At 42.2% G+C, this 25884-nt stretch overlaps 1 protein-coding gene across 1 annotated transcript in view; it reads right to left on the reverse strand.

The window, feature by feature from the left end:
- Nucleotides 1–1254: 1254 nt before the first annotated feature.
- The window catches only part of elavl4 (ELAV like neuron-specific RNA binding protein 4), a 72377-nt gene continuing 47747 nt past the window's right edge, over nucleotides 1255–25884 (reverse strand). Inside the window, exons 6-9 of the mRNA XM_061078279.1 lie at nucleotides 22890–23040; nucleotides 9900–10137; nucleotides 4633–4671; nucleotides 1255–1582 (exon numbers count right to left, since the gene is read on the reverse strand). Coding sequence (XP_060934262.1) covers nucleotides 1255–1582; nucleotides 4633–4671; nucleotides 9900–10137; nucleotides 22890–23040 — 756 coding nt within the window. The remainder of the gene's footprint in view (nucleotides 1583–4632; nucleotides 4672–9899; nucleotides 10138–22889; nucleotides 23041–25884) is intronic.

The raw sequence follows: 25884 nt of genomic DNA on the forward strand, positions 1-25884 counted from the left end.
AAGTGGACTAAGGGTCTTCTTGCTTTGGGCTCTGGACTAAAAGGATGGTTAGGCCTCGGAAAGACCCCTCTCCCTTCCCTTTTGGGTATCGCTGTTGAATAATTACGCACGAGCACATATGTGAAAAATTACCAAAATCACCTGCCTCAGTTTGCATCCCTTTTCACAAAACCTTCCATCTACAAAATCGCAGCCGACTTGAATTCCCCAAAAAACAAACGACCTCTGATCCTATAAAGTACCACGGCAGAACGACAAGACAAGGTGGTGCCCCCTCCCTCCCGCCCCGGCCCCCCCTAGTTAGCCAGTCAAAATATTTTTCTCTTTTTTCAAATCCAGATTCTTGTAAAAATTCTTCAATAATTATTATTTTAATTATCATTTATAAAAATAGATCTTCTTTCTCTTTATTTTTATCTTTTTCTAAACGCATTTTTTCAAGCAAAGAGATCTTCTCTTTGGCAACAGTGTTATTTTTTTCTTAAATTACTGAACGTGTCATCAGGAAAGCTAACCCATCCCCTCCCTCACCCAATCTACCTGAACCCCCGTGAGGAAAGACATTATGTTTTGTTTGCGATACAAAACAAAAACAATGTTAGAAATTCTTTTTTTTCTACATAAGAGTTTCTGAGACTGTGGAGTCCCATCTAGAATCGATAAGGGGAAGTTTTTAATACACACCAAAAATGAATGAATGGTTCACCAATTTAAAAAAGAGCCCCCTCCCTTTCACTGACAGGGAGGCATATAATACTAACGACAGTGGATCCGGATTTACAAAAAGAAAACAAATCCTGAATCAAGACAGAGAAAAGGGTTCAATCTAAAAAGGACATTCTCTTCTCTGAAATAAGGGGATACAGGGATTTGCTACTGTTTACACAGAAGAGAGAAATCATTTAACAACCACAACAAACAGAAAGAATATACAACAAAGAGAAGCCTGCATTATCACAGGAGCTTCCAAGAACGTATGAACATTTTCATCATTTCATTTTTGTAATACTTAGGCAACATTGGCTTATAGGTCCAAAGTTATAATATAAGCCATTTCTAGTTCAATTTGTTTGATGGTTTGTTGGTTGCTTTGTGTTCCGGTTGGAGTTTGAGTTTGCTCTGTTGGATGGCTGTTGTAGGGTGGTAGTGGTCGTGACTGAAGGGGCTTAGGGAAGGGGGGAGGTGAGGGGGGAGGTGGGGGGGCAATTTGGGAGCAGACAGAGTCGCGGGGCAACTGCTTCTACGTGTCAGAGTTCAGGACTTGTGTGTCTTGTTAGTCTTGAAGGAGACTTGCAAGACACGGTCGCCCAACCTGTAGCCGTTGAGACTGGCGATGGCCATGGCCGCCTCGTCGTAATTCGTCATGGTGACAAAGCCAAAGCCTTTGCACTTGTTGGTGTTGAAGTCACGGATCACCTTGACGTTGTTGACGGCGCCAAACGGCCCAAACAGCTGCCAGAGCACACTCTCGTCAGAATCCGGGGACAGGTTGTACACAAAGATGCACCAACCGGTGCCAGTGTGGCCAGGGATGTTCATGCCCACCAGGCTGGTCATGCTGTCAATAGTGATGGGAGAGAACCTAAGAGAAGAGGCAGAGTAGGGGAATCGGAGGGAGAGCAGAAAGAAAAGGGAGATGAAGGCAAATTTTAATTGAACAGGTTAAGGCAACTCAGTGTTTATGTCTACTGCACATGAAATGGCCAGAAGAAACCTCTACAACTTGCTTTTACTTCACAAATATTTACATTTTAAAACAGAATTCTCCTTCCAAATATACAAGCTTACCATCATCTGCATAAAACACTACTGTCTACAACCATACAAAATAACAAGCATCTGCAATCAGAAAGTCACTAATCTCCAAGACAATATAACTCAGAAATAAGGATGCATACACAAAGGTTTGTATTGTATGTGCATGTCTAAATGCATGGCTTTGTAATGTATGTGCATGTATGTTCATGTCTAAATGCATGGCTTTGTAATGTATGTGCATGTATGTTCATGTCTAAATGCATGGCTTTGTATGTGAATCTCTGCTGTACCTCTTAAATCTTCCTGAGCACCTAAATCCTGAAAGGCCTAGGCTGACGACAGCACAGCGTATCGTAGCGTAACTATATCTCTGCTGAAGGAGATGCAGATGAAGATTCTGTCTTTTTGTCCTTGAGTGGCTCCTTCAGGAGCTAAATTGCAGGAAGTTGTTGAATTAAACCACTGCTGGAAATTCATCAAAGATCATGCACCAGCCTGCTAAATCTGTTCTCTTTCGCCTCATAATCGTCTCCCCTTTTCTTGTGATGCAAGAGATTTGAATCCTCAGTTGACTTCACTTAATTGCCTTTCCGCTTAAAGGAAAGGGAAAGTAGAAAAAAAATTCCCCCCAGTTTTAAATAAAAGGTAAATGAGATAAAAAGGTTCATTTCTTATGCCACCTCCCTCCGAGAAATGGCGACAGGCATTATTAGGTGTGCTTTAATTGAGATTTCCGCTTTGCTGCAGATTCCTTGAAAAAGGCAGCTTTCGTTAGGTAAAGGGGGGAGGTAAGATGGAGCCAACTAAAGGGGAAAATGTAAGCACTTTACAGCCCAGTGGCATTAAGGTACAAAGTGTATTCCTCCCACTCTTCCCGCAGTCTGCAGGGTCTTCTGTTCTGGTCTATTCCAGAGCTCATGGCTCGTGGCACTGATCGATTGCACAGCTTGCTATTTGGAGCCCACACCCCTCTTTCTCTCCAGCAACTATAAACAGCAATTTATGGCAATCACTACGACCTTCCTGCATGACTTTGGTCATGCAGAGTCTGCTTCTGTCTTTTGTGGTTGCTGTGGACACCAACAAACTCCCAGGGCGGTCATCTCAATTACTTTAAAGGACTTTTTTGATTATAAGTACCAGAGGAGTACAAAATTATGGTTGTTGACATTTATCAGTTTGATTGAACCAATTCGCGTCAAAACAACTTCATGTTGCGGCATATTGAGGTACTTAGTCCATGAAGACATGGAAAATAATTGAAACAATAAGTGGTAGGTCATATCACTGAACAGACCATAGGCATACAGCGATCTATAACTAGTCTTCAGAATATTAGTAATAACAAATAGTCACTTGTCTTAATGTCATGGCGGATGGGTGCATATGACTGAGATTGAAGAGTTTTATATTTTTCCCACATATCTATGTGGCTTTGATGTCTTTAGAAGATTTAAATATTTTCTCTAGCATCAAGCAGGTGGATCTTAACAGACCTCGTCTAGCTGAGGCCTCGTCTGACACGCTGGGCTGCTCAGGCCTCTCTACTGGCCTTGATATGTATGCAAACAAGCGTACGTGTGGGGAGGTTTATGAGTGTGTGAGGGTTTGGAGGTTAGCTTACACTGCCACTGTGAGGGTGAGGAGATGAGTGCCCTTGTATGTATGTGCCTGTGTTTGTGAGTGAGTGTGTGTAGACTATGTGAGCCTACTCATCAGAGTGGGACCAAACACTAACCAATGTTAGAGGCCAGGGGTTGCATAGCAACAGTGTAGCTGACCAGACATCTATACTGTCCTTTCTAAATTCAACCACTTCCAGCTCTTAACACCCGTCTTCTCTTTCTGTTCACTGAAAAGCACCTCTAACTCAATGATGCAATCAGGTCTGATGAATCAGACATTTTTCTCTATCACAAAATTATGTAAAGACCTGTAATTTTTAACAATACATCGCTATTAGCTCTACCTAGATTCTGAACTCCTGTGTTTCAAAAACTTACAGACTAAGAGAACATTTCTCATCAGCTAAAACTCTGTGTTTGAGGAGCTAAGCTAACATGCAGGATGCCACTGTCAACGCATGAAACATTTATCACCACAGTGACTGCTGCGCTGGGTTATGTAACACCTATGTTAGCAAGAAAAGCAAAATGAAACATGAAGGCGATAGGAAGGAGATCGAGCAGAGCATTGCCAAAGCTGGAGCTGTCTGCAGTGAAACAGCATTTCCTGTTTCCAGCAGGGATCCAGGTTCATCCAGCCTCATCCAAAGTCCAAGTCCAAGCTAATCTCAGCTCGTGCGGCCACAAAATTAGGGCAATATTTACTTATGTTCTTACTTCCACTGTATAAATGCAGGTCTATCAGACATAACTGATAGTGGATGTACAAACGTCTTTTGACATTGTAAAGAAATATGCACAAAATGAATGTGACACATTTAAAATGTTGCTTTGAAGGAGAGACTCTGTGATAACTGTGGAGTGACAAGGCAGGAGAACCTGAATCCAGTAGAAAACAACACACCTAGAAATCAGGAGTTGTACACCAGAGAACAAAATCCATTCAGTACACGGAAAAAACACCAGCACTTGTCATAATCAAAACAAAGCAAATTCATCACCACTGAAAACAAAGACTGGTTGTTTTCTGCTTTTTTTACACTGTTGGTGGGGTTTTAAAACCAACTCAAGCTGACGAGGAAAAAAAACAAACAAATCAAACAACCAAAAAATGCAGCTGACCTTTAACGGATTGTTAAACGCAAAGTGACTGCAAAAATACAACGAAACATAAACTAAAAAAAGAGAAAGAAGAAAAAAAGGATCGAGTCAACATGGACATCTGGCATTGGGTGAAGTTTTTAATTACCTCTTTACGCCATAGGCCATATTAAGCAAATTGTCCAGCCTGTAAAGAGAAGGAGGGTTCTGGGGTTAATGGTGGGCAGATGGTCGACTCACTCAATGGAACTAATGTTAAGTCCCTCTAGGAACTGCATGGTCCTCCTCACTCAAGAACAAACAAACCCATCTACAGTTGGCCCATTACACTGAGGAGCCCCACCAGGAGATGCTATCATTAGTTAATTAATCTACAGTACCATCGGCACTTGTCCAGTCGGCTGCTGCGCTATTTCATAGGATTCAGCGTAGCCCTCTACTAGCTAATGCAAGAGCAGAGTGCTACGGTCATCACTGTAGGTGGAATGGTGTAATTGTTTTACAAGACTGCGGCAGTGGACTGGTCACAGTTCAGTATTACAGTCACATGCAGAGCACTAATGGTGGCAGGGCTGGATTGTAGCATGGCACTCGGCAATACCACGATACTAGGCTAGCCACAGTGCTCCGCTGTGGCAAGTCATTGCCTTACTCTTTTATGTTACGTTATGAAATTGCATGTGGGTCTCCATACAATTTTCACCACCACATCTGCTGGCTTAATTAAAGATGAATCATAAACTTTGGTTTTAGATTGTGTTCACTCAATTGAGAGAACACCAGAGATGACAGGAAATGATCCAGAGTTCTGTCAGTGTAATGGTTTGGCATTTGAATGATGGTGAGCGAGAGAGGTGATGACGATTGAGTATGTTCACTAGACCGACAACAACCAAAGAGTCACAAGTGAACATTAAACTAGCCATGAAATTGTGAACGTCTGTCTGGTTGAGGTCAATCTGTTGAGTGTTAGCAGTTTAGGTGAAATGGTTCAAACGATGTCCTCAAACGGTTAGTTTTTGGGAAATGTTCTGGTGTCATAATAACTTCAGCTTGTGAGCTACAGGCATCGCTGTCAGCTGCGGATAACTAGTGTGTGTGTGTGTGTGTGTTTGTAAGCCAGGCTGAGGAAACCTGTGGGCCGTGCGAAATGTTGGCCCATTTGGATGGACGCAGTCTGCTTGGTGACTCAATGACCTTCATTCCTCACTTGGGTCTGGCCTGTCTCATGTCTTATTAACTCCTCTGGCCTAATGGACAGGGGCCACGGCTTATTGACTAACAGCTGGCCACTGACGCTCCGTTCCTCTTGAAAACGCCATAAACTCTGACTTTGACTCGACTGTCAGGTTTGTTTCTCCCTGTCTCTTCCAGTCAACCAGCCTTTGCTTTCCTGCAACAAGGTGGCTCCATAGTATTTAACAAAACCTTTTAAGTGAATATTTAAGTTCATTATTTGATTGCAATTAAGGCAGCAAGTAGGTTTTTGTTACTTTCAGAGTAATGACGGTAATAATTATTATAGTTATCCTTTTTTAATTTACATTACATGGAGGAGATAACAAATCAGCAGTCTGAAGATCAGTGACAATTTAACAGTAGGATTCCAGGTAAATGATGATAAGCACCTTATAAATTAGAAATATTTAGTATTTAATTAGAGTATCAGGTTTTGGTTTATCAGTCATATTGTGAGCCATATCCTAATAATTCTTACACTGAGGTCTCCACATTAAAGTCAGCAGATTTGATCTATCTGAGGATTTTTTACATGTAAAGTCAACTTTTTTTAATACTTTGTAGGTCTATTATTTTTATTCGAGTTCAAAAGTGCATCTGTATTGTAGCGCTCGGTTTTCTCAACAAAAGCAAAAAAGTGCACACGTACAATAGCACCTAAGACGACATAAAAAAGCGGAGGAGCGGATATATAGAATCATTAAAGCAGTAATTAGCCCATTATGTCGAAGGGAACAAGCACACTGCTTTGTGGGTAAATGAGTCAATTGGAGAGGAGGCTCAGAGGAGAGTCGCTCCAGGCCCAGAAGCACTAAGACATCTGCTGGCTGCCGGGCCGTTGGGCCACAACAAAACAACCTGCTGCTAACACACTGTCTCCCTCTCTCTCTCCGTCCCTTTTCTTTCTCACACATGTACGGATGCACACTGATTCCGGCTCGCCACGCAAACACTCTGCCAGCTCTTCACACTGCCTCTCCGAGCTCGATATAAACAATGGGGCTTTTGTACTTCCCTCTGAATGCATGTTAATGGAGGAATGGGCATTTTTTTGTCTTTTCTTTGTCAAAACAAAAATCGGTTTAATTAAAATTGGCTCCTGCCCTGGATATAATAAGGCTAATTTGCTAATTAGAACCATTAGTTAACGACAGAGGATCGGAAATGAGCGAGGATCTAGGGCTCGGTGTATTGGGGCTTCACTCGATTATGTTTGCCATCTTGGATAGGGACCATAAAAGCATTTTATACACTTACTTGCGTCAGAGCGTGCACATTTGATTCCCTCAAGGCGGATTGAGGTAATGACAATTGTAGTTGGATTGTTCTGTATTCTTCCTCATCTCTTTTTTTAATTTAGGCTTTACATATGTACATATCTGCACTTAAAAATGAGAAGGATGTAGTTTAAAGTTTATCACTATGGATACACATAATTTTCGCTTTAACTTGTCCCATCAAGGTGTTCACAGTGGAAGGTGTTTAGCAGAATACTTTGCCATAAGACTTAAAAAATTCCCTTTTTCACGGTTGTCCTTAGAAGATGGAGAAAAAAAGGCGGCCAGTGCATATCAATCACGTGTCTAACTTCTAAAGTGTTGCGGTTTCAGTGGAGGACTTGGGAGCAGAGAGCAGGAGCAAAAGGGACACAGTGAGGTAGTGTCCTGTGGTTGTGGGTTGTGATGAGAAGCGACAGCTCTCCTGCGGAGCCTGTAAATTGGCTTGGCGTATCACAGACACACAGCCACGCTACATCGCTCAGGTGTCACACCAGGGAAGCTGCTCCAGAAGAAAAATACCTTCCAAGCTCTGACTTTGATGGAGAGTAAACAGCACGACTGGCTTACAGTTATTGAAAGAGAGAGGAAATTGTATAAGCACGCACTCTGCTTTCAATTCGTAAACATTCTCGCTGGGTTGGATGATGGAGCGTAATATTGCACGTCTTGGTTTTTTATTGTAGAGGGGAAACCTAATATGACCCCTAGAAATAAGCTCTGAAAATCTCTACTTTTATAAAACATTTGAACTAAACAAAGGGCTGTTTGTGTCATAAGGGAGTGACAGGAAATGAACAGGTAGGATGTCATATATACAGACACTGTATATATAAAGTTAAGTGATGGATTGGTGTAGAGATAACGGACCTGGGCAATCTTTCATAATCACTCAATACAATTTAAGATCAATTAAAATCGTAATTTCTTTTAATTTGTCGGATTAATGACACAGGTATTTCTTAAATCTTCCAGGGACCTATTGAGTATTTAATACAGTAAATTACATCTGAATGTGAATTTAGAATGACAATGTGCCAAACACTGTACTCAACATTATGGTTCATTGTATATGATTATATTTGGCAGAATCAGGGCTTTAAAGTCTAAATGACATATAATGCAAATTAAATATAGTGTTTTTTTTGTTTTACAAAATGTATTTCCAAGCCCATGTTTTTGCCCAGGCCTCACGGGATGAGGGGAGTATTCTGGGACATAATCGGCACCATGACAACATGATGAAATGAGGGTGAATACATATTTGTGAATGACAGAACCCCACAGTCTCTTATGAACAGTTCCTCTCTGATCTGCATGGACCCACACAGGGCTCACATCGCCTGATTTACTGACACCTGCACCAGGTGCAGAGCTCACACCTGCTGTTTTTAAAAAGGGAACAAATTAGTCGAATATGAATGTTCACAGGAGAAAAGTTGCGTTATTGCTGTGACTCATGCTCACGAAGTGTAGGCGTTACCATCCCCTGTTTGAAAACTGCAAATTACATTTGGTGTAAAATTTTCCAAATCAGAAGGTTGTTTAGAACAGATGAGTTCCCTTCATCAAAATGCATTTATTGTCATGTTAACCAAGACTAGTTGCCTTCGAGTTTCAGTACATTTTACCTGCAAGACTTAAAATGTCTCATATTCAAGCAAGAATTAGTAACTTTCATGTAATCATACCAAACATGGTAGTTTTTTGACATCCAGTTTTCAAATGCCAGTTATTCAATAAATCACACCACTTTATACTTGTTTGGAAGTTTGCTGGCAAATACATATTATTTGCTTTCCATTATTTATCATTTGGACACATTAATCTGGACATTCCCAACCTTTTGGGCCGCAATTACCCTGTGACCCAATTCTCATTGTTAATCTCATTGTGTCTAAGGCACCTTGTGTTTCATTTAGTTTCATCATAATGTCTCTGCATTCGATTTTGGTAAATAGGAGGAGCCGGTGGGTTTAGTAAGTTTATCTCCTTAAATCCCTGGTTAAAATGTTCCCTCTAAATGTTACTCAACAGAGGATAGTAGTCCAGGTTAATGTAACAACATTATAGGTTGATGTTAAAGTCATCACCCTTAATTATTTTAACTTAATTTAGTTGTTTGTTTTCCATCTATTTATGTCTTGAATTACTATTTGACCCTGCCATCTCTGTGGAGAGAGGAAAAGATTCAGGTAGAGATGCAGTTCAGAGCTGCAGCAGATGCAAAATGTTTCATTCCTGCAATTGTGAACAAAACACGTTACCAAAGGTTAACTGTTCTAAATTGTACCAAGAAACAGAAAGTGATTTCATTTGAGCTGCAGATTGCATCAACCATTTCCTGAACGGCATAAACTTAATCTTCTCTCAGCGCACACAAGGCTCTCAACAAAATCCACCTTGGAAGTCAAATTTTACTTCTCACTTTTTTGATGTATCTAAGCTTGGAACTTTTTATCAAACAACCAACAGTATTTGTTACGATAAATTTTTGATACTTATAGTTCTTGTAATCAAAACCTTAGAAATGCACCAATTGCAGCTCACATTTCTACTCTGCTAGAACCAGGAACAGACAAAATAGCTATTCATATTGACAGTTCAGTGACATCTTTCTGTTCATCAGAATTTCTTTAGACATTTCTAGACAGAACAGTCAATCACGTCACACTACTTAAGAATTTTGAAGGGGTTCACAAACTTAATATGAGGCCTTAAAACTGATCAACTGAAAAAGGTTGGGAAACTCCATCTTAACGGGACCATTAAAACGGCACATGCTGGCGTAACTCTTCATCCTCTGACTATACGACCTGAAATTGCTCCCACCCCATCCCGTCTCCTCTTTATCCCGCCTCCTCCATGGTTCATGACCATGTCCCGCCCCGGTACTCACCTGAACCTCTGAGCCTGGTGGTGGAGGGGCCCTGGGTATCGGCGATTGGGAGACTGGTAGAGTTGTGAGAGTAGGGCTTGACTGGTCTTCTGGCTGGGGTTGTTGGCGAACTTGACTGTGATTGGCTCGGCAGCACCCGATGGCTTCTGTCCGTTCAGGCCCTTGATGGCCTCCTCAGCCTCTATCCTCTTATCAAAGCGGATGAAGCCAACACCTCGGGAGCCGCCTGCGGGGCCAGCAGATCAAAAACAAACGGGCCACCTTTTACTTTAAGGTTTAGAGGGAACATAGATAGTCTGAGATACACTATGTTCAGTATGTTTGGCTTCATTTCTTTCATGTTTTCCTGGACTAACGCTGTTAAAAAAGTGTGTCAGTTTTGGGTCCGGCCTGGTTTGTTTTCTCTCGAGCTTAGACAGGTTCAGACAGAAAATTCTAGTATGCACATATTACAGATCTCATGTGAAAGACACTGGAAGTTAAACTCCAAATGCAATAAAGATCATGTTCTTTTATGACGCTTATTTCTTTTCATTCATTTAACCCTTTTTTTTCTTGACCCTCACCCGGGCGTCTGTTTAAATCCACCGTCCATTTTTTCCTTCAAGCTTGCTCCAGTCACAGTCCACCATACACACACTCTTCATGCATTGTGTCTGTGACATTTGAGCCGTTACCTTGGGGATATTTTTGGACTGCCACCTGAGAGGAACATTTAGAGATGTGCTTCCTGGGAGGTCCTTTGTTGTTGTCTGTGAAAACTCTGTATGCATTTTTTACTTTATATCTATATATATATATAGATATATATGTGTGTGTGTGTGTGCACTGTTATCTATTAACGGATGCTGTGCCTGGTTTTAATGAGGCTGCCTAGATGGCCCAGAGGATGCTTGCTCAGTGACAGCAGCACTCTGCCGATGAGACTATTTACATAACCGTGTGTGCGCACACAGGCATGTCTGTGTGACTGAGACTGAATAAAAGAGAGGCAGTGAGAAAGAGGGGAATTTTGTGTTTGAGCATCATTGTGTGCAGTCTCTGTCTCACACATAAAAAGCCCTCCTTATTGTTATTCCACATTTTTGTACATGCCATCGCCTCTTCCCATCGCTTTTTTTTAACTTTCTGCACTCGCTCCCCTGAATTCTTGTTTGGAGAAGCACCTTGGCCATCTCACTTCCCCTTTTGTTCTCGTTTTCCCTTCAGGACACAGGCACCACAAGGTTATTTACTTTACAGCCAAGTTGCAACATAAAAAGGCACTCTCTGGAAACCAATGAAGAAATGTCTTTTATCTCCTTAAAGGTGCAGTCTTGGCACACAGTTATTTTAGGCTAGGCTTATTATATTTTTCTTCTTTTTGTTCCTGTATGTTGATTTAAAAAGGAAAAGTTTTGGAAAATATCTGGAGTAAGTGACTCCGACATTTGCGTTCTCGCTTACAGCCTTTTCAGAAGATTTCAGGGAAAATGTCTGGACATCACATGGCAGCCTTATTTCGCTTTTCAAATGCTGAAGACCTTTTCTCAAGTCATCAAAGAAACAAATTATGCAACTTTTTAGGTTTTTGTATGTAGTAAGATATCAGAAAACTAAAGGCTCTTATATACTACTACGTGTCCGTTTCTCGGAGAGGTCTCAGCGGGAGACAAAGAGTCTTTTTGATTTTTACTTCTCCGTCAGTCTACGTCCGGAAAAAATTCACCGCCAAACCCATAGGTGGCGCAACGGAAGACGAGCTCAGAGAAGCCTACCCCATTTGGGAAGAAGAAGTCCACGTGTCTCTGTTGACATGTTAGCTTGCGTCCCACACACTGAACCATGGCAACTAACAGAACTAAATAAAGTGACACCCAGCGGGTCAAGATGCTGATGTTATAGTTTCTTAGCGCAGCGGTTCTCCGGTCTTGTTTCCGAACTGTGTTGCTGATTCCACAGCTTGAATCTGCTTGAGGCTACATGTAGCTAGAAGCTACACGGACCTAGCTCCCCCCAGCTTCCACACACAGTCAGCAGGGACTCCCGACACTAACTACTACTATCCAGTGTTTGCTTCTAACCTGACGGTATTATAGAAACAGTGTCATGATAGAAGTGGAATTAAAGTCGTGACGGCGGGTTCTTGCACTGTTACCACCGCAGTTAGCATGGTGGCTAGCCTAGCCCGCTAGCCTAGCCTGCTAGCGCCGTTTTGAAAGCTCGTTATAACCGTATGTGACCGTGCACACATGCCCTCAGTGCTCGAACAAGCCACCGTCAGCCGGACAACTCCGCTGGCTTAACACACACGTCACATTAATCGTAGAATCATAGTTGTGTTCGTGTTTGTTGCTACATGTAAACAGGAAGTTTGAGGTCCGGAAATACGGAAATGACGTCATACGGAAATGATGTCGTTCGCGGACCAATCACAGCCAAGAGCGGTCCGTCGGGTCTCCAACATGAAGACGGATAGTTAGAAAAATCAGACGTGTACGAAAAGCTGTCCGACGCCCTCGGAGTGGACGTTTCACGACGGATAGGGCGGTCTTATCTGTCCGTAATAGAAAAAACGGAGAGGCATAAATTGGCCTTAAAACCACATTATACGTCAGTTTTACTTTGCACCTTGGAAACTTGGACACAACTTTAACTTATTTCACTCACTGGAAAGTTCACAGACCTGAACCACAGTGTTTTTACGCCTGTTCATCATCTCATCTCATTAACTCCTATTAAGTCTAAATTATTCTGTTTGATTCTAATGTTTGTTTTTTTTACCTTTATTGCTCCTTCTCCCCTGACAGACGTTCAGTTTCCCTCCCTCACTTCCTTTTGTGCCAGCCTCTGTACCTGTACATTTTAATTAGCTTTTCAGAAGCAGTAAAATAACAATCCTAATGGGATCTTACCAGTGCAAACAATGTTCCTGCGAATTTACTCATTTATTACTGTATTTATCATGAATGTGAGGTATAACTGTAGTCTCTGCTTGGGGAGGGCTGTTTGAGAGCTGCAGTTTAGTGAGTCACTGGTAATGGGCATTTGTATTTCTTAATTTAAAGTTGTAAATTTAGTAAGCCTCGAAACTAGGTCACGCTCCACCTTGACGACTGGAACATGCACAATTTCACAACAGTCGTCTGCTGTAAAGGCCCTCGGTGACTCCAAGAGCCTTGCTCAAGGACACCTCAGCAGTAGTTAAGGAGAAGGAGGGCATCGCTCATTCACTTTCTCCTTGAGACGGAGGAGAGGAGAGGAGGAGAGGAGAGGACTGTATTTGTCTTTAATCCTCACACTTGTTTGGCCTTGAGCTGCTCCTAAGCTGGTTCTGGTTGGAGGGCCTCTAGACAAATGCTTGGCATACAGATGAAGGCACGGCACAAGCTCACACGTACACACGTACACACGTACACACATACACATACACACACACACACACACACACGCACATACCTTAAGTGATGACTTGAAGAGGTGCTATTGAGAATGAAGTGTGAAAAGAGGAGTAGAGATGTCCATGACCGTTTGCAATCGTCCGTGTCTGATTGCAAATGGAGTGCGTATGCGTGTGTGAAAGAGACTGAACCTTTTTATGTGTGCAGTTTTGTTTAACTGTGAAACAGCCACTCTTGCCCTTGACGATACAATAGCACAGAAGGAGGTGAGACAGGTAAGGAGCCAATTGGCCCTACCACCGGTTATTCCGGTAAACAATGAATGTGTGTGTGCATGCGCCACTGCAGCCATCTCCTATTTGCATCCACCTTGTCCGTGTGTGTCTATAGGTTACTGGAACAAGTTCACAAAGCCACAGTCTGGGGAAGTAATGTAATCCACTTGCAGACGATTTTCCAACTTGCAGAGGGAGTAAGCCTCGACTGGAAGCAGTAGCAGGTTCAGGTAGTAAAAGAGAACTGATTTTCTTTGGCTCAGATACAGCTGAGTGAAGTCGACCTTCAGTCACAGTTCAGTGTTGTGCTGTGAAACTCCCTGTACTCTGTTTAGTATCACTAGAGAGCAGGACATGGATCAGTGGGACTTTGCAGGAGAAATCTGTGATGGTGGTGTGAAATGTGCATTAACTGTTCTGAAGCCATAACGTGTGTGATACGATGAACCCAAACAGCACTGATCACCACCAGTTGATCTTATACTTCACTGTCCTGCTGTATTGCCTTTTAAAAATCGTAGGAAAATGTTTTGAATAACTCCACAAGCAGGGTATTGCTTTCCTCCAAGATATCTTAGAGCAAGACAGACGATCTAAAGATTATTTTGATCAGAAAAAGGATTCCAAATGATTTGACATTATTATTCTTTAGCTTCTACATGAGCCTACAGGGGGAAATGATGAGCTTCGTAATTCTCATAATCCCTATAATTCCTCACATTACACCTAAAGCTGAATGTATCTTTATACCATGAAACTCAGCAGGCATCACATTAGTGTGTCAAATACTAGTGCATTTAAGTCTAGAGCAGACTACACTTGCAAACTATGCAACCAATACATCCCACTTATTTATTGATGGCTACTGGGACGTAAACAAGTGCCTCAGAAACAACTGACCAATCCCATCATGCATAATTTTCAATATATCTGATGTAACTACTGATATTCCGTCACTTAATACGGTTTAAATTCCACATCTTGCACCCAAGCTCATTGATTTCTACTGAAAACATATATGGCTCGCTAATGAAAATTGTACTTTCTACCAGTTAATTAGTTATATGGACTAGATATTTTGCATGGTCAACCTGGTCAATTTCTATTGTCATCCATTAACAGACATTGGAAAACTGTAGTAAAGATGCCTTGCAGCAGGATGGTGAAAGATTAAATCAAACAGGTTAATTAAGGACCAAGTTTGGCTGATGGTGTGTTTTTAGTGTGGAGCTCTATGAACAATTGTCAATAGGATCAGTCTGCTGATCCATTATTATTATGTAGAAAAGAAAGACTTGGTAATGAAATTGAACAAACCAGTTTGAAATGAAATCATTAATCCACATGCCACTCAGCGTGAATTCATCTGTTCCCATGATAAAACCCGCTGCCGTGCCACATTAGTGTAACAAACTTTGAGAAAGATTTATTCGATTTTTCTCCTGTTACAACCAAAAACAAACTTATGAAGTGAGCTGCCAATCTTAAGGAGTCCGACCTAATGACTATGTCCTTTCAACTAGCCCCAGAAGCCTGGGTCTACTTATCAACCGGCAGCCAGCCATACAGGCGACATTAGAGCACAATGTACTTACTAAGGTACGGCAATCTGTCTTTCTCACTCTCTCTTCTGGTTCTCACTCCCTCTCTCACTCTCCCTAACCTCCGCAGTAATCAACAGCGGCTTATGTAACTCTCTCTACCTGGGCTTATCTCTCTCTGACACACACCGACAGGCACATTGGCTGCCTTACTAATAACACGCTACCTCAATCTGGGGAGGGAGGGGTGGTGCAGAAGGAGGTGGGGGGGGGGGGGGGGTGAAAAGCCAGTTCTGTGTTGCAAGGCAGGAATGAAAAGGAGAAAGGGAAAGAGAGAGAAGTGGGATGCGAGGCAGGAAAGGACAAAAGGAGAGAAGGTGATAGGGGATAATGTTAGGAGGTGACAGTAACAGGACGATGATGAAAGGAAACAGTGCTATTCTTGCTTGCCTCTGCCCAAACAAAGCCGCTCTTTCTCTAAAACTCACTCTCATTTACCCAAACACTGACTGACTGACAGAGCGAAGTGACTGCTCGTCTGAGAGAGCAGAGGAGAGGTGAGAAGCCTGGCTGCAGTGGAACTAAACTCACTAACACTTTTCCCTTTTCTTTCCCCTTTCACAAGCACACACAGTGTATTCATCCAGTGCACTGTATTCCTGTAAGAAGCCCCATACACTCAGTGTACATAGGCAAAATCTTTAAAAAAAAGTCTTCACGTTTCATCTCGCGTCCTTTTTATCTTTTATTTCTGGAGCTACATTGTGCCAACTGTGTGAAATGATTAGACTTGCCTTTCCAGAAAGATTTATAATATGGCAGAAGCAGAAAGAAACTCTCTTCCTGCTGTCTTTTAATTAGAGGCGGGAAAAAAAATTCGATGTCCTTGTTTTAAGTAACATCAGTGTGCCTGGGTACAGATGGCGTTCGAAAAAGCAGCAAGAGGAGAGACGCAGGGACTTTGAAGAGTGGAGGTGCCCTGTGCTTTAGCCTCTGTCAGAGCAGAGTTTCAACCATCTGTCTGGTGTGTGTGTGCTCACGTAACGATGTGCATATCTGTACGTGGCGGTGTGTGTGTGTTGGATACCACAAAGACAGTATGTGCACTATATAGATTCCAGGGGAAACGATGGCTGGAGTCAACGCTGCAGTCATAGTGGGTGCACCCACCTAGTGGGTGCAGCTCTCTCCGCTTGTATTACCTTGACCGTTCTGTTCTCCACTGCTGGTCAGGTGGAGAACAAGTCAGTGTGGTGTCAGTCTGAAGGGGAACATCCATTATTCAAGTCAAGAGAAGTAGAGCGTACCAACTGTACGGAAAAGGGGTAATTCCTTTGAGGAAAAACTTGTGTTGTTGAAATTCACAAGCACACTGTGAAAACAATAATGGTCTGAATACAAGAGGAACACAAAAATCAAACCATAAAACCCTGAAAGGAGATGTCTGGTGCCTGTTTTTCATTATATTGTTTTAGAGAAGTGTAGCACTGTGAAAAGGTTTCTCCCTGTCCTTGAAATGCATGTTGTTTTGGTATTTCTGTACCAGCGCAGCAGGCAGGATGGCACAGAGGTGAAAGGAGAGGTGGAGAGAGACCAGAGCTCCATGCAGATGAGGCTGAACAGTGAGATGTTGGATTTAAGGTGAAAATGGGCTTTGATCGTAGAAATTGTTTTTTAATTTGATTTCACCAGTAAGCGGAAATTAAATGCATGACTGAAATGTGCAGCCACAGATTAAGACTAACCTCATACCAACCACCTATATTCAAAACAATATTAACACTGAGGCCTTGTCTACACTACTGTGGATATTTTTGAATTGATATTTTTTCCCTCCTTTTAAAAAGCAAACAAAATCTCTCCGTCCAGATGGGAACAGAAAAATGACATGTTAGGCCAGTAGGTGGCGATGACGTTTATATCAACAATATAGCTTCCATTGGCGTTGATTCTGGCGCATGCTCGTCACACGAAGAAACAGTGGGCCTGTGCTATGTAAGCTGTGATGTCATTGTTTCCCAAATGCTAAGTTTTACACAGATACACAGAAACAGGAGTATTTGAAAGCCTTTGGAAGGCGTATGATAATATCTCTATTTTAGTGACTCAAAACACTATTTGCTTGTCAAGGGGCCCAAACGCAGAATACATTTTTGTTGGATTGTTTGACCAATAAACCAGATTTTTGCTCTTGTCTATGAACCACATTTGCTAAATTTATACAGCAGCTTCATCAGCTCTCCTTTTAGGTGATATAAATCTATACACTCATCCAAAACTATTGGAGCAGGACGAATATGAATGACAATTCTGCAGCCTCTAAATGAACATATTTCACATCTTATATTATTCATGGTGATGCATTGTGCGCCCCATATCGTAACATCTATGCATCTATCTACGCCCACATGAAACTGTTCAGTTATTTTTTTGGAGACATTGAACTCATTTTATTTTATTTCAATTTGATCATAATGTTGAGACAATTAAAAGTAGTTCTCTCTCTCTCTTGTTCTGTCATCATCTTTAATCAATCTTCTGTTCCCGTCTCTCTCACTCTCTCTCTTTTTCCCCTCATCTAAAAATACCAAAATACAGGGGATGGCATCTGGGTGGTTTCTGACGTTCTTTCTTCTGTTCTGACCAAAATAGCTTCGGTTCACTTTTACCCAGGGTGAGTCATGAGGCACGTAATCTTCAGACGGTTTTATAAAGCAGTGCCATTATTGTTGCATGTAAACATAATCAAAATTTTATAGCCTCCAACAGAGTTACTAACTGCAAAGTGCCTGTGTTGATCACTGAGTCCCAATAAAAACGTTATATGCATCTGAACATTACACGACTGGACTCAATACCCCCAAAACAATTCAACTTCGAAAAGCACTCTGTGTGCTTACGGCAACATATTATTAGTGCGTGTTGCTGTAATGAACTTCTCAACCAGTGTGATGTTTACATAATATTGTTTGTCTTGGTCTGGCCTGAGATTGTATATCTAATCTCCAATATACAGATGACAACTAAATAAAGTAAATACAAAAAATATGTTTGTAAAGCTTCAAACGTGGATGGCTCATGGCAGCAAAACCTCAGATAAAACTTTGTTTAACAGAAAAATATCAGGCTTTTTGAGTTTTTCCTTTCCTAATGTGTTTTTTTGTTGCTATTATGTATGTAAGGGTCTAAAAAAAATCTTAAAGAGACTGGAGCTAAAAACAAGTGTTTCAGACAGAGGCTGAAAGGAGGAACTGCAGCAATGGACAGAATGTGGGAAGTGAGCATGTAAACATTTTCGTATGTACTCGGATACGAGCATAATATGTCTTCTCAAATACTATATTGATCAGGAACAACTCTGCCAACCACACAACTGTAGCTTCACCCAACCATTCATCAGTGTTTAAAATCACTGTCTTAAGTAGAATGATGGCACAAACATCTTGTTACTAGGGAAATTTTTCCCATCGCTGCCCTCTGTTCAACACAAAGGAAACGGGACATCAGTCATTTCACAGCCACACTGAGCAGCAATTAAGTTTCACATCTGAGTCACCATGTATGAAAGCCAAGTCTGCGGATCGATTGTATTTCTGGTCATTGATCAGGTAAGCATTGACCTCTGCTCTCAAACAGGTCCAAGAAGAAGAACTGGGAATAGCCAACTATCGATCCAAAGCTGTCTCTGATATCTTTTTTTCAAACTGAGGCAACCCTAAACCAGCTGCCAGAGCACGAGATCACGGCTCGGCTTCCTTCCCTGAAGGTTTGAAGAGGCAAGAAAGGCAGGAGTGGGAATCCAGACCGCACTTTTCGCACTGATAAAGAGGCAAAATATGCTTATCCATTTAGAAGGAATCAATAGAGGGTGAGGGGACGGAGGAAGAGATGGACAGATGGAGAGATATCCTTGTCAAGTCGATGTTGTGTTCGCTCTCTGAGTCTCTGGGGTAATTTGGCAGTTTCAGTGGGTTTTGTCTCGGCTTCCTCCCACTGAATGATGCTCACAGTGATGAATCTAAATTTCCTTTTTTGTCCTTATGAACATAAGAGTGACTGCAGAGTGCATCTTGTTGATGAGGAGGTCGTTTAGAGAACAGGCTTCATGTTCCCAGTTTAGCCGAGCAGGAGCTGGGGATCATCAGCCCATCTGCCAGTGGGCTCTGGAGAACGGCTTCCTCAACAACTTCGTGTCGCAGTTCTGTTTCTATGCATTTCTGTCTGTCCATCGCCCTTCTCTACAGCCTCTTCCATGTATAGACAAGGCTGTTACTTTTGTAGAGAATTCAAACATTAATTGGCCCATGGAGGGAAAAGTTCATATTCAAAAGATATGGTTCAAACTCAAAATATACAGTCTAGGAGTTTGTGTCATGAGTCAGCAGAGGGTGCCCATTGTCAGCTTGCCCTCTAGACCTATCAGATAAAGCCATGACTTTTGGAAAAAGCTACAGACCTAATATAATCTGTAGACAATGTAAGGTTGTGTTTCAAATCCGTGTCTTGTCCAATATAAAGACTGGATCACTAAGGAAATTGGATTTCAGGCACTGATTCACTGAATGTGGGGATACTGAGTCACCGTTGACCTGCAATAAGGGACCACAAGATAAAATGTCACATCAACCACAAGAGTCCTCCAAGTCGGGAAGTCAGGAAACATTAAAGTTAATCAGGGAAATAAAAACTGTTAATATAGCTGTAGTTTCTACTCAAGAGATCTTGTTCTAAGAAGTGACTGGAACAAAATCATCATGGGGACATCCGACGACTCTGAATCCCAGAAGTGTTCATCACTTATTGAATCATCAGGATCGGGTTTGACGCAGACCAAAAATCAGTGTGTACCTCTTTTTCTCGCCTTCCTGTCTCTCCTTTCTTCTTCTGTACTTACATTTTTGGCAGTCATGGGGGAGTTTTAATTTGCAGCCCGTTTCTCTCTTAATAGCAGCAAGTGTGTGTGTCTGTGTGTCTGTGGCACATGCGTGTATGTCTTGTCTGTGTGTGCGCAGTAACTGAGTAGAAAGAGATGAGTCAGTGATGCCAGCACACTACTCTCAGGGCTCTTCTAAAGTCCTCCAGTTTTTAATCACCAGCAACTCCAACATCTAATTAATCATTAACTTTTCTCCTGCTGATCCTTCGCCCTCCGGAGACACCTCGCAGAACGTTTCTCTCCCGCTCGCATTATCTTTGTGTCTCTGTGTGAGCATCCGGCGTCGGTGTGAATCTTTGTGTATTTCAGTTTTTTAGGCAGATGGGTAAATAGGATAACAGTAAGTGTAGTCGAGGCACAAAGTGTGAAAGCACCCCTGCTCTATGGATTCAAGTGTGTGATGACCAATAAACCTATTAACGCTGCGAGCCAGAATTGTTTGACTGCCAGGGTGTATCTACCTTATAATAAATAACAGTAATAAAAAAAAGGCATGTAAATGGTGGTATTCATGTCAGAAATCAAACTAGATGGGGATTCAGAGAGTGCATACTTCCACCAATGGCTTATCTTACCATGTCTAAGAAAGTTAAAATAAAATGTCCATGATCCAGGTCCACTCCAGAATTGATGGGTTATATCTTGGGTCATGCCCAATCTGTCTTGCTTGAATAGTTTTTGTGTAATCCTGCTAATGAACGCCTATGAAAACATAAACTCCTCGGCGAAGGTGATAATTTATTTTTCTATCTTCCTTTAGTGTTGATATTCTCTTGGAGCCAAGTGATGTTAACGTCTGTTAACCTTCTGGGAAATCTAACAGGCAGCCAACAGAATATTTTTTCTAAAAGCCAATAGGAGAAAATGTTGGAAAGAATTATACATTAAGTTTTTAATTTTATTTGAGTAGCTTTTTATCCTCAAACCAAAAAAAACACAAAGAAATGTGGTATTTCTGAAATTGACCAAATTAACCCATGTATTTAAAGGTGTTAATTTGAATTAGTGCGCCAAATGTGATGAATTAAATGTTTGTAAAGATGGATAACCGTTGATTAATAAACTATACAAGGGAGTAATGTGAGAATATTAAACCTTTGGTGACTTTAAATTAAAGGTTGTGAAAAGAAGGAGGATTTGAATAAACTCCATTCATTTTCTTAATTGAGCATTTTCCTTTCATGTGGGTGTATATTCCTCTCAGCGGTGGAAGTGAACGGCTATAGCTCTTCATCTGTACATGCTCACGAGAACACTCCACTTGAAAAGTGACCTCGCGCCAGTCAAGAATGAACGCTATAAATTATTCAGCCTCTCTTGAACGCCACCTATACTGAATGCATCGAAACCTTTGCCTTCCTGTGACCCCCCCCGCCTGCGTTGAGATTTGTACTTCTCCCCGAGTGTGTGGCCTGAGCTGTGGAGCTGAAAAATCTATGTTGTGCGTGTGGCTGTCTTGTTTCGTATGGGGAGTCCCCTGGGTGTAAGCAGCCAGCGTGGTGGTGTGACCTCTCTGTTAGTTTGCAGAGATAGACAGAGGCTGTTAAAACAGGCAGACAGCAGACGAGAGGTGCTCACTTCATCCAAATGTGTGTTTGATGAGGATGGAAATGGCCCCATTGTTTTTTTTCTACGTTTCCCTCCTGCTGCCCCTCTCCCTTCACCTCCTCCCTCTGCTCATTGCCTCTCATTCTCACGTCTCTGCTCATCTCCACCTCTTTTCCCCCCCATCCTCTCTGCCTCCTCGTGTGCACTACCCTCCTCCCCTGTCTCCTTTTCTCCTCTCCTTTGTTTCCCCTTCCCCTCTCTTCTCACCCTCTCCTCTCCTCTGCTCAGTGTGTATACAGACAGGCTTGCACTTCACTGCCAGCAGTGATTTATTCTGCTTTGGCAAATTAGTGTGGCTTACAGCATGCTGCTCCCTTTCTGCTTCATCAGTACACATTGCACATAACACTGGAGCAGGTTGCAGCCTGTAGGCACACGCACAACCCCTGAAATGGATCTAAGAGACATGCTGGAGGGGTTCTTCTGCAACACAATGCACTGATGTGATTCATTCCTGTGTTTCTGATGTAGTGGAATGTGTAAGAGAGCGTGTATATTACGCAGCTTGTACCTCTAATATAATCATATTTTTTACCGCGGAGGCCTCAGCTGGGATCGTGGTCCAGAACAATCGTCTGCTGAGTTCATTCACTTAAAAAGACGCTTGGTGTGGAATGGTGGGGCTGGGCCAAATGATTCAAATCAATATATGATATTAATAAAAACATACTCTGATCATAGACTCTATGTAAAGATGGACAACCCTGTCAGAGTCTGTACAATAGCGATCAACTGTAGTGAAAAGGTGAATAAATCGAAGGTGTCCTCTAACACTTCATAGGATCAACACATATAGTGTGAATAAGACATAGATGTGATGCTGCAGTAAAATGGAGACCAACTTAAATGTTACACCAGAGTTTACAGGTTTACAGTATTAGCGAAGACAAGTACGCAGGAATATGACGCACTCGGCGGCCATTTTTGTTTGACTGAAGTGGGTTGCAACTTGAGCAGCGGGTAACATTTTGTTGGATTTGAGATTATTTACGGATTCTAGAAATACTTTGGTTAAATGGTTATATATTTGTTTTCTTCAGGAAAGCAGTTGGTTCTACATATTACTCGTGTGTTCATAGATCTAATTCTCACCTGATCAAACAGATAGTTGACGTATCATAAGTTTATACGTACTCTGTGTGTGTACGTGTGTGTGCGTGCATGCTTTTTGGTGCCTTCACCGTCGGCCTGAACATGAGCTTCCATGTCACAGTGTAAAAAGAGAGGAGGTGCTGCCCCATGGATACCTGTGACCTGGTCCACGAGGATGCGGGAGGTGATGATGCGTCCGTACTGGGAGAAGAGCTGCTCCAGCTCCTTCTGGGTCATTGTCTTGGGCAGGCCGCTCACATACAGGTTGGCATCACGGATGGAGGCTGAGCTGGGTCGCGCATATGACACCTGTGGAGAATGAAACGGAGTGTTAGGACTCGCATGAATAAATCAAGACTTTATTAGTCAATGAAATCGCAGGGGGTTCAATTCGGAACAAGGTTACAGTGTGAGAGGGTCAGGGATTTTTTGTGTGTAGGTGAGTTGGATGAGGCAAGGGTGTGTGTGTCGTTGGATTCACCAGGAGGAAAATGTGACTATTTCCGTAGCACACCTTGCCTTAGGGATTATCGTTGTCAGGAACAGATTTAGCTGCGTAGAACACTGGAGAGATAATGCTTAAGTCGAGGCAGAGGAAACTTTGTTCCCTTGAGTCGAAACCACAGGTGTTTTATTTTAAAAGGGCAGCTCAAGTAGCCAGGGGAAAAGGATTATAGGCCTTTGTCCAAAAAGTCTCTTCATTGTGCCTCTTGATTTCAAGCACTGCTCTGAGTTAAAGCATGAATGAATTACAAAGGCCAGAGTTAATGTGTTGTGGAGTCAGTACATAAAATGAATTAGCAATTAGTCCAATACTAAGTAACCAAAAATATCTTTTAAGCTTTTCACCAAGCATCGTTTAGCCTTGCAAACTCTAAAGAGAGTTCATTTAGCCAGTTAAGAATATTTGTGAAACTTAAAACGTGAAATTAGCTATTGGAGTAAATTGTTTGTGACACTTAAGCAATTCAGCTGAAAAGTACACACACACAAATTCCATTATATTCTTGCCCTTGCAACAACAGGACCAGCGATCTTTCAGGGGAATGAAAACACCTCATGTTACCACGAACCCAACTGAATTTCACTCAGTTCCTCCTCCTCCTCATTTCCACACATGTCACAGATGGACAAGCACATCTAGGTAATCATTTGGTTGATAAGTTGCCGATGACAACTGACTCTCGGGTTCGGTTCTGCTTCCTGAGTCGGGCTTCAGAGGATTTTAATAACTATCGTCTTTCTTGCGGCTCAATTACTGCAGGTTATTTGTACAGTTTCAGAAAGGAAGCTGCAAGCATCATCATCACAAGTCAAGCTTTTGTAGCCCATTCCAAATAGAAACTGCACTCATGTCCATGATCACACAAACACACACAGCTTTTAATGCTACTTTGCAGCCATTCATATTCTTCTACCTGGAATATACTGTGTGTAAATGTTATATTTAATGGGACCTGAATAACTAGTCATACTGTTGCAGGGCAGCTTCCAGCAGCAGCTCTCTACCCGTGAACCTTCACTTGACAAACGTCTTTCCCAACATCTTCATGTGCAGACTCCGGCAAAAAGTTGAGTAAATCCCATTACGACTGCTGGCTGGAGCAGCTTTCCCTCGCAGTGCTTTCATTACCTCTGACATGTGGAGACAGAAGTCATCAAATAAGGTTAAAGTCAGGCAAATATGTTGGATCTGCAGTCGTATCCTGCAGCAGCAGCATGGAAATCCTGCGGTGGGAGAGCTGGATCAGGGACAGCTGGCTTTCCACATGTCTCACTTGTCTTTCACCCATCTTCCTCTTTGGCCTCTCTGCTGAGCTCCAATGTCTTCTCCTCGCCTCATCTCCCTTCTTTTTTTTGCTGCCTGGATCGTCTCCTTCTTCTTCTCTCCTTCCTAACTCACTTCCTTCCTCCCTTCCTTCCTGCGTGCCGCCTCACTAAACCTTTCTCGCTCTTCCAGACTCTGCCTCTCTTTTTTCCCGTCCTCTTTTCTCCGCTGTGCAGCTCTGCCTCATTTTCTCTCCTTGTCAGCCAACTCCAGATGTCTAATCCATCAACACCTCCTCAAGCTGTGAGCGGTATTGTGTACAAGTGTGCGTGTGCATGTGTGTTTGTGTGTGTGCGTGTGTGTGTGTGTGTGCAGAAAAGTTAGGAAAAACTGCAAGTGTGAAGATTAAAGTGTTCACAAGCACATACTGTATAAATGTGGATTATGTGCATGTGTGTCACTGTGAGCTCCTCTCACCTTTGGCATGCTGCTTCCCCTCACACCTCAGAAGGAAAGCGGCATCGCTGACTAAATCGGAGGTGTCGTGGCGGAGGGAAACACAGCGGCGAAAAAAAAACCCAACTCGAAGACTCCACTGAGAGACACATCGCCGAGAGCATGTGAATCTCTGGGCCAAGCGTTTCCTCACAAGTGTAGCGGGAGAGAGTGGGACGGGTGTGACATGAAGCAGCGACAAACTTAATTTTAGAATTACTGTGCTGCCTTTTAATTTACCTTGTTACCTGTAGGGTATGTCAGTCTGTTGTGGAAGAGAAGGAAAGCAGGGATGGAGGGGGGGGGGGGGGGGGGGTGAACGAGGGAGCGGGGAGCAGAAGTGTGAAGACAGCGATGCGCAGTTGTCTGCTGTCATTACAAAGACATAGAAGCCTTTATCTCAGGAACAACTTGAGGCAACCTCTTGTGTCATGAGTGTGAATATGAAAATCAGACTGCTACAGTCCAATTTTCATATTCACAAAAATACTTTGAAATAAAAATATAAATACTGTGAGCATTGTTCAGGAAACAGAATTATAATCTTCTTAATACTGGCAAATGTCTCAGATATCCTGGCCATGAGATGACATTCACATGCCTCAACTTCTAAACAACTCTCTTATTAATTCATATTCCATATTTATAACCTAACAAATGTAGACGATATGGATCTTTGATACTGTAAATATGTAAGATACCAATATGTAAGTGAGGCTTGATATTTTACATCCATTATCTTAACCGCTTTAATTTCTTAGGGTCATGAGTGGGCTGGAGCCGATCCCGTCTGACACTGGGGATTCACACCTCAGTCAGTCTTTATAAAAAATATAACATAATATAATAATATAACTTGAAAATGAAGAACAACCCAATATCAAGAGCTT

The sequence above is a fragment of the Limanda limanda genome, chromosome 9 (genome assembly GCF_963576545.1).
Source record: "Limanda limanda chromosome 9, fLimLim1.1, whole genome shotgun sequence".
Lineage (NCBI taxonomy): Eukaryota > Metazoa > Chordata > Actinopteri > Pleuronectiformes > Pleuronectidae > Limanda > Limanda limanda.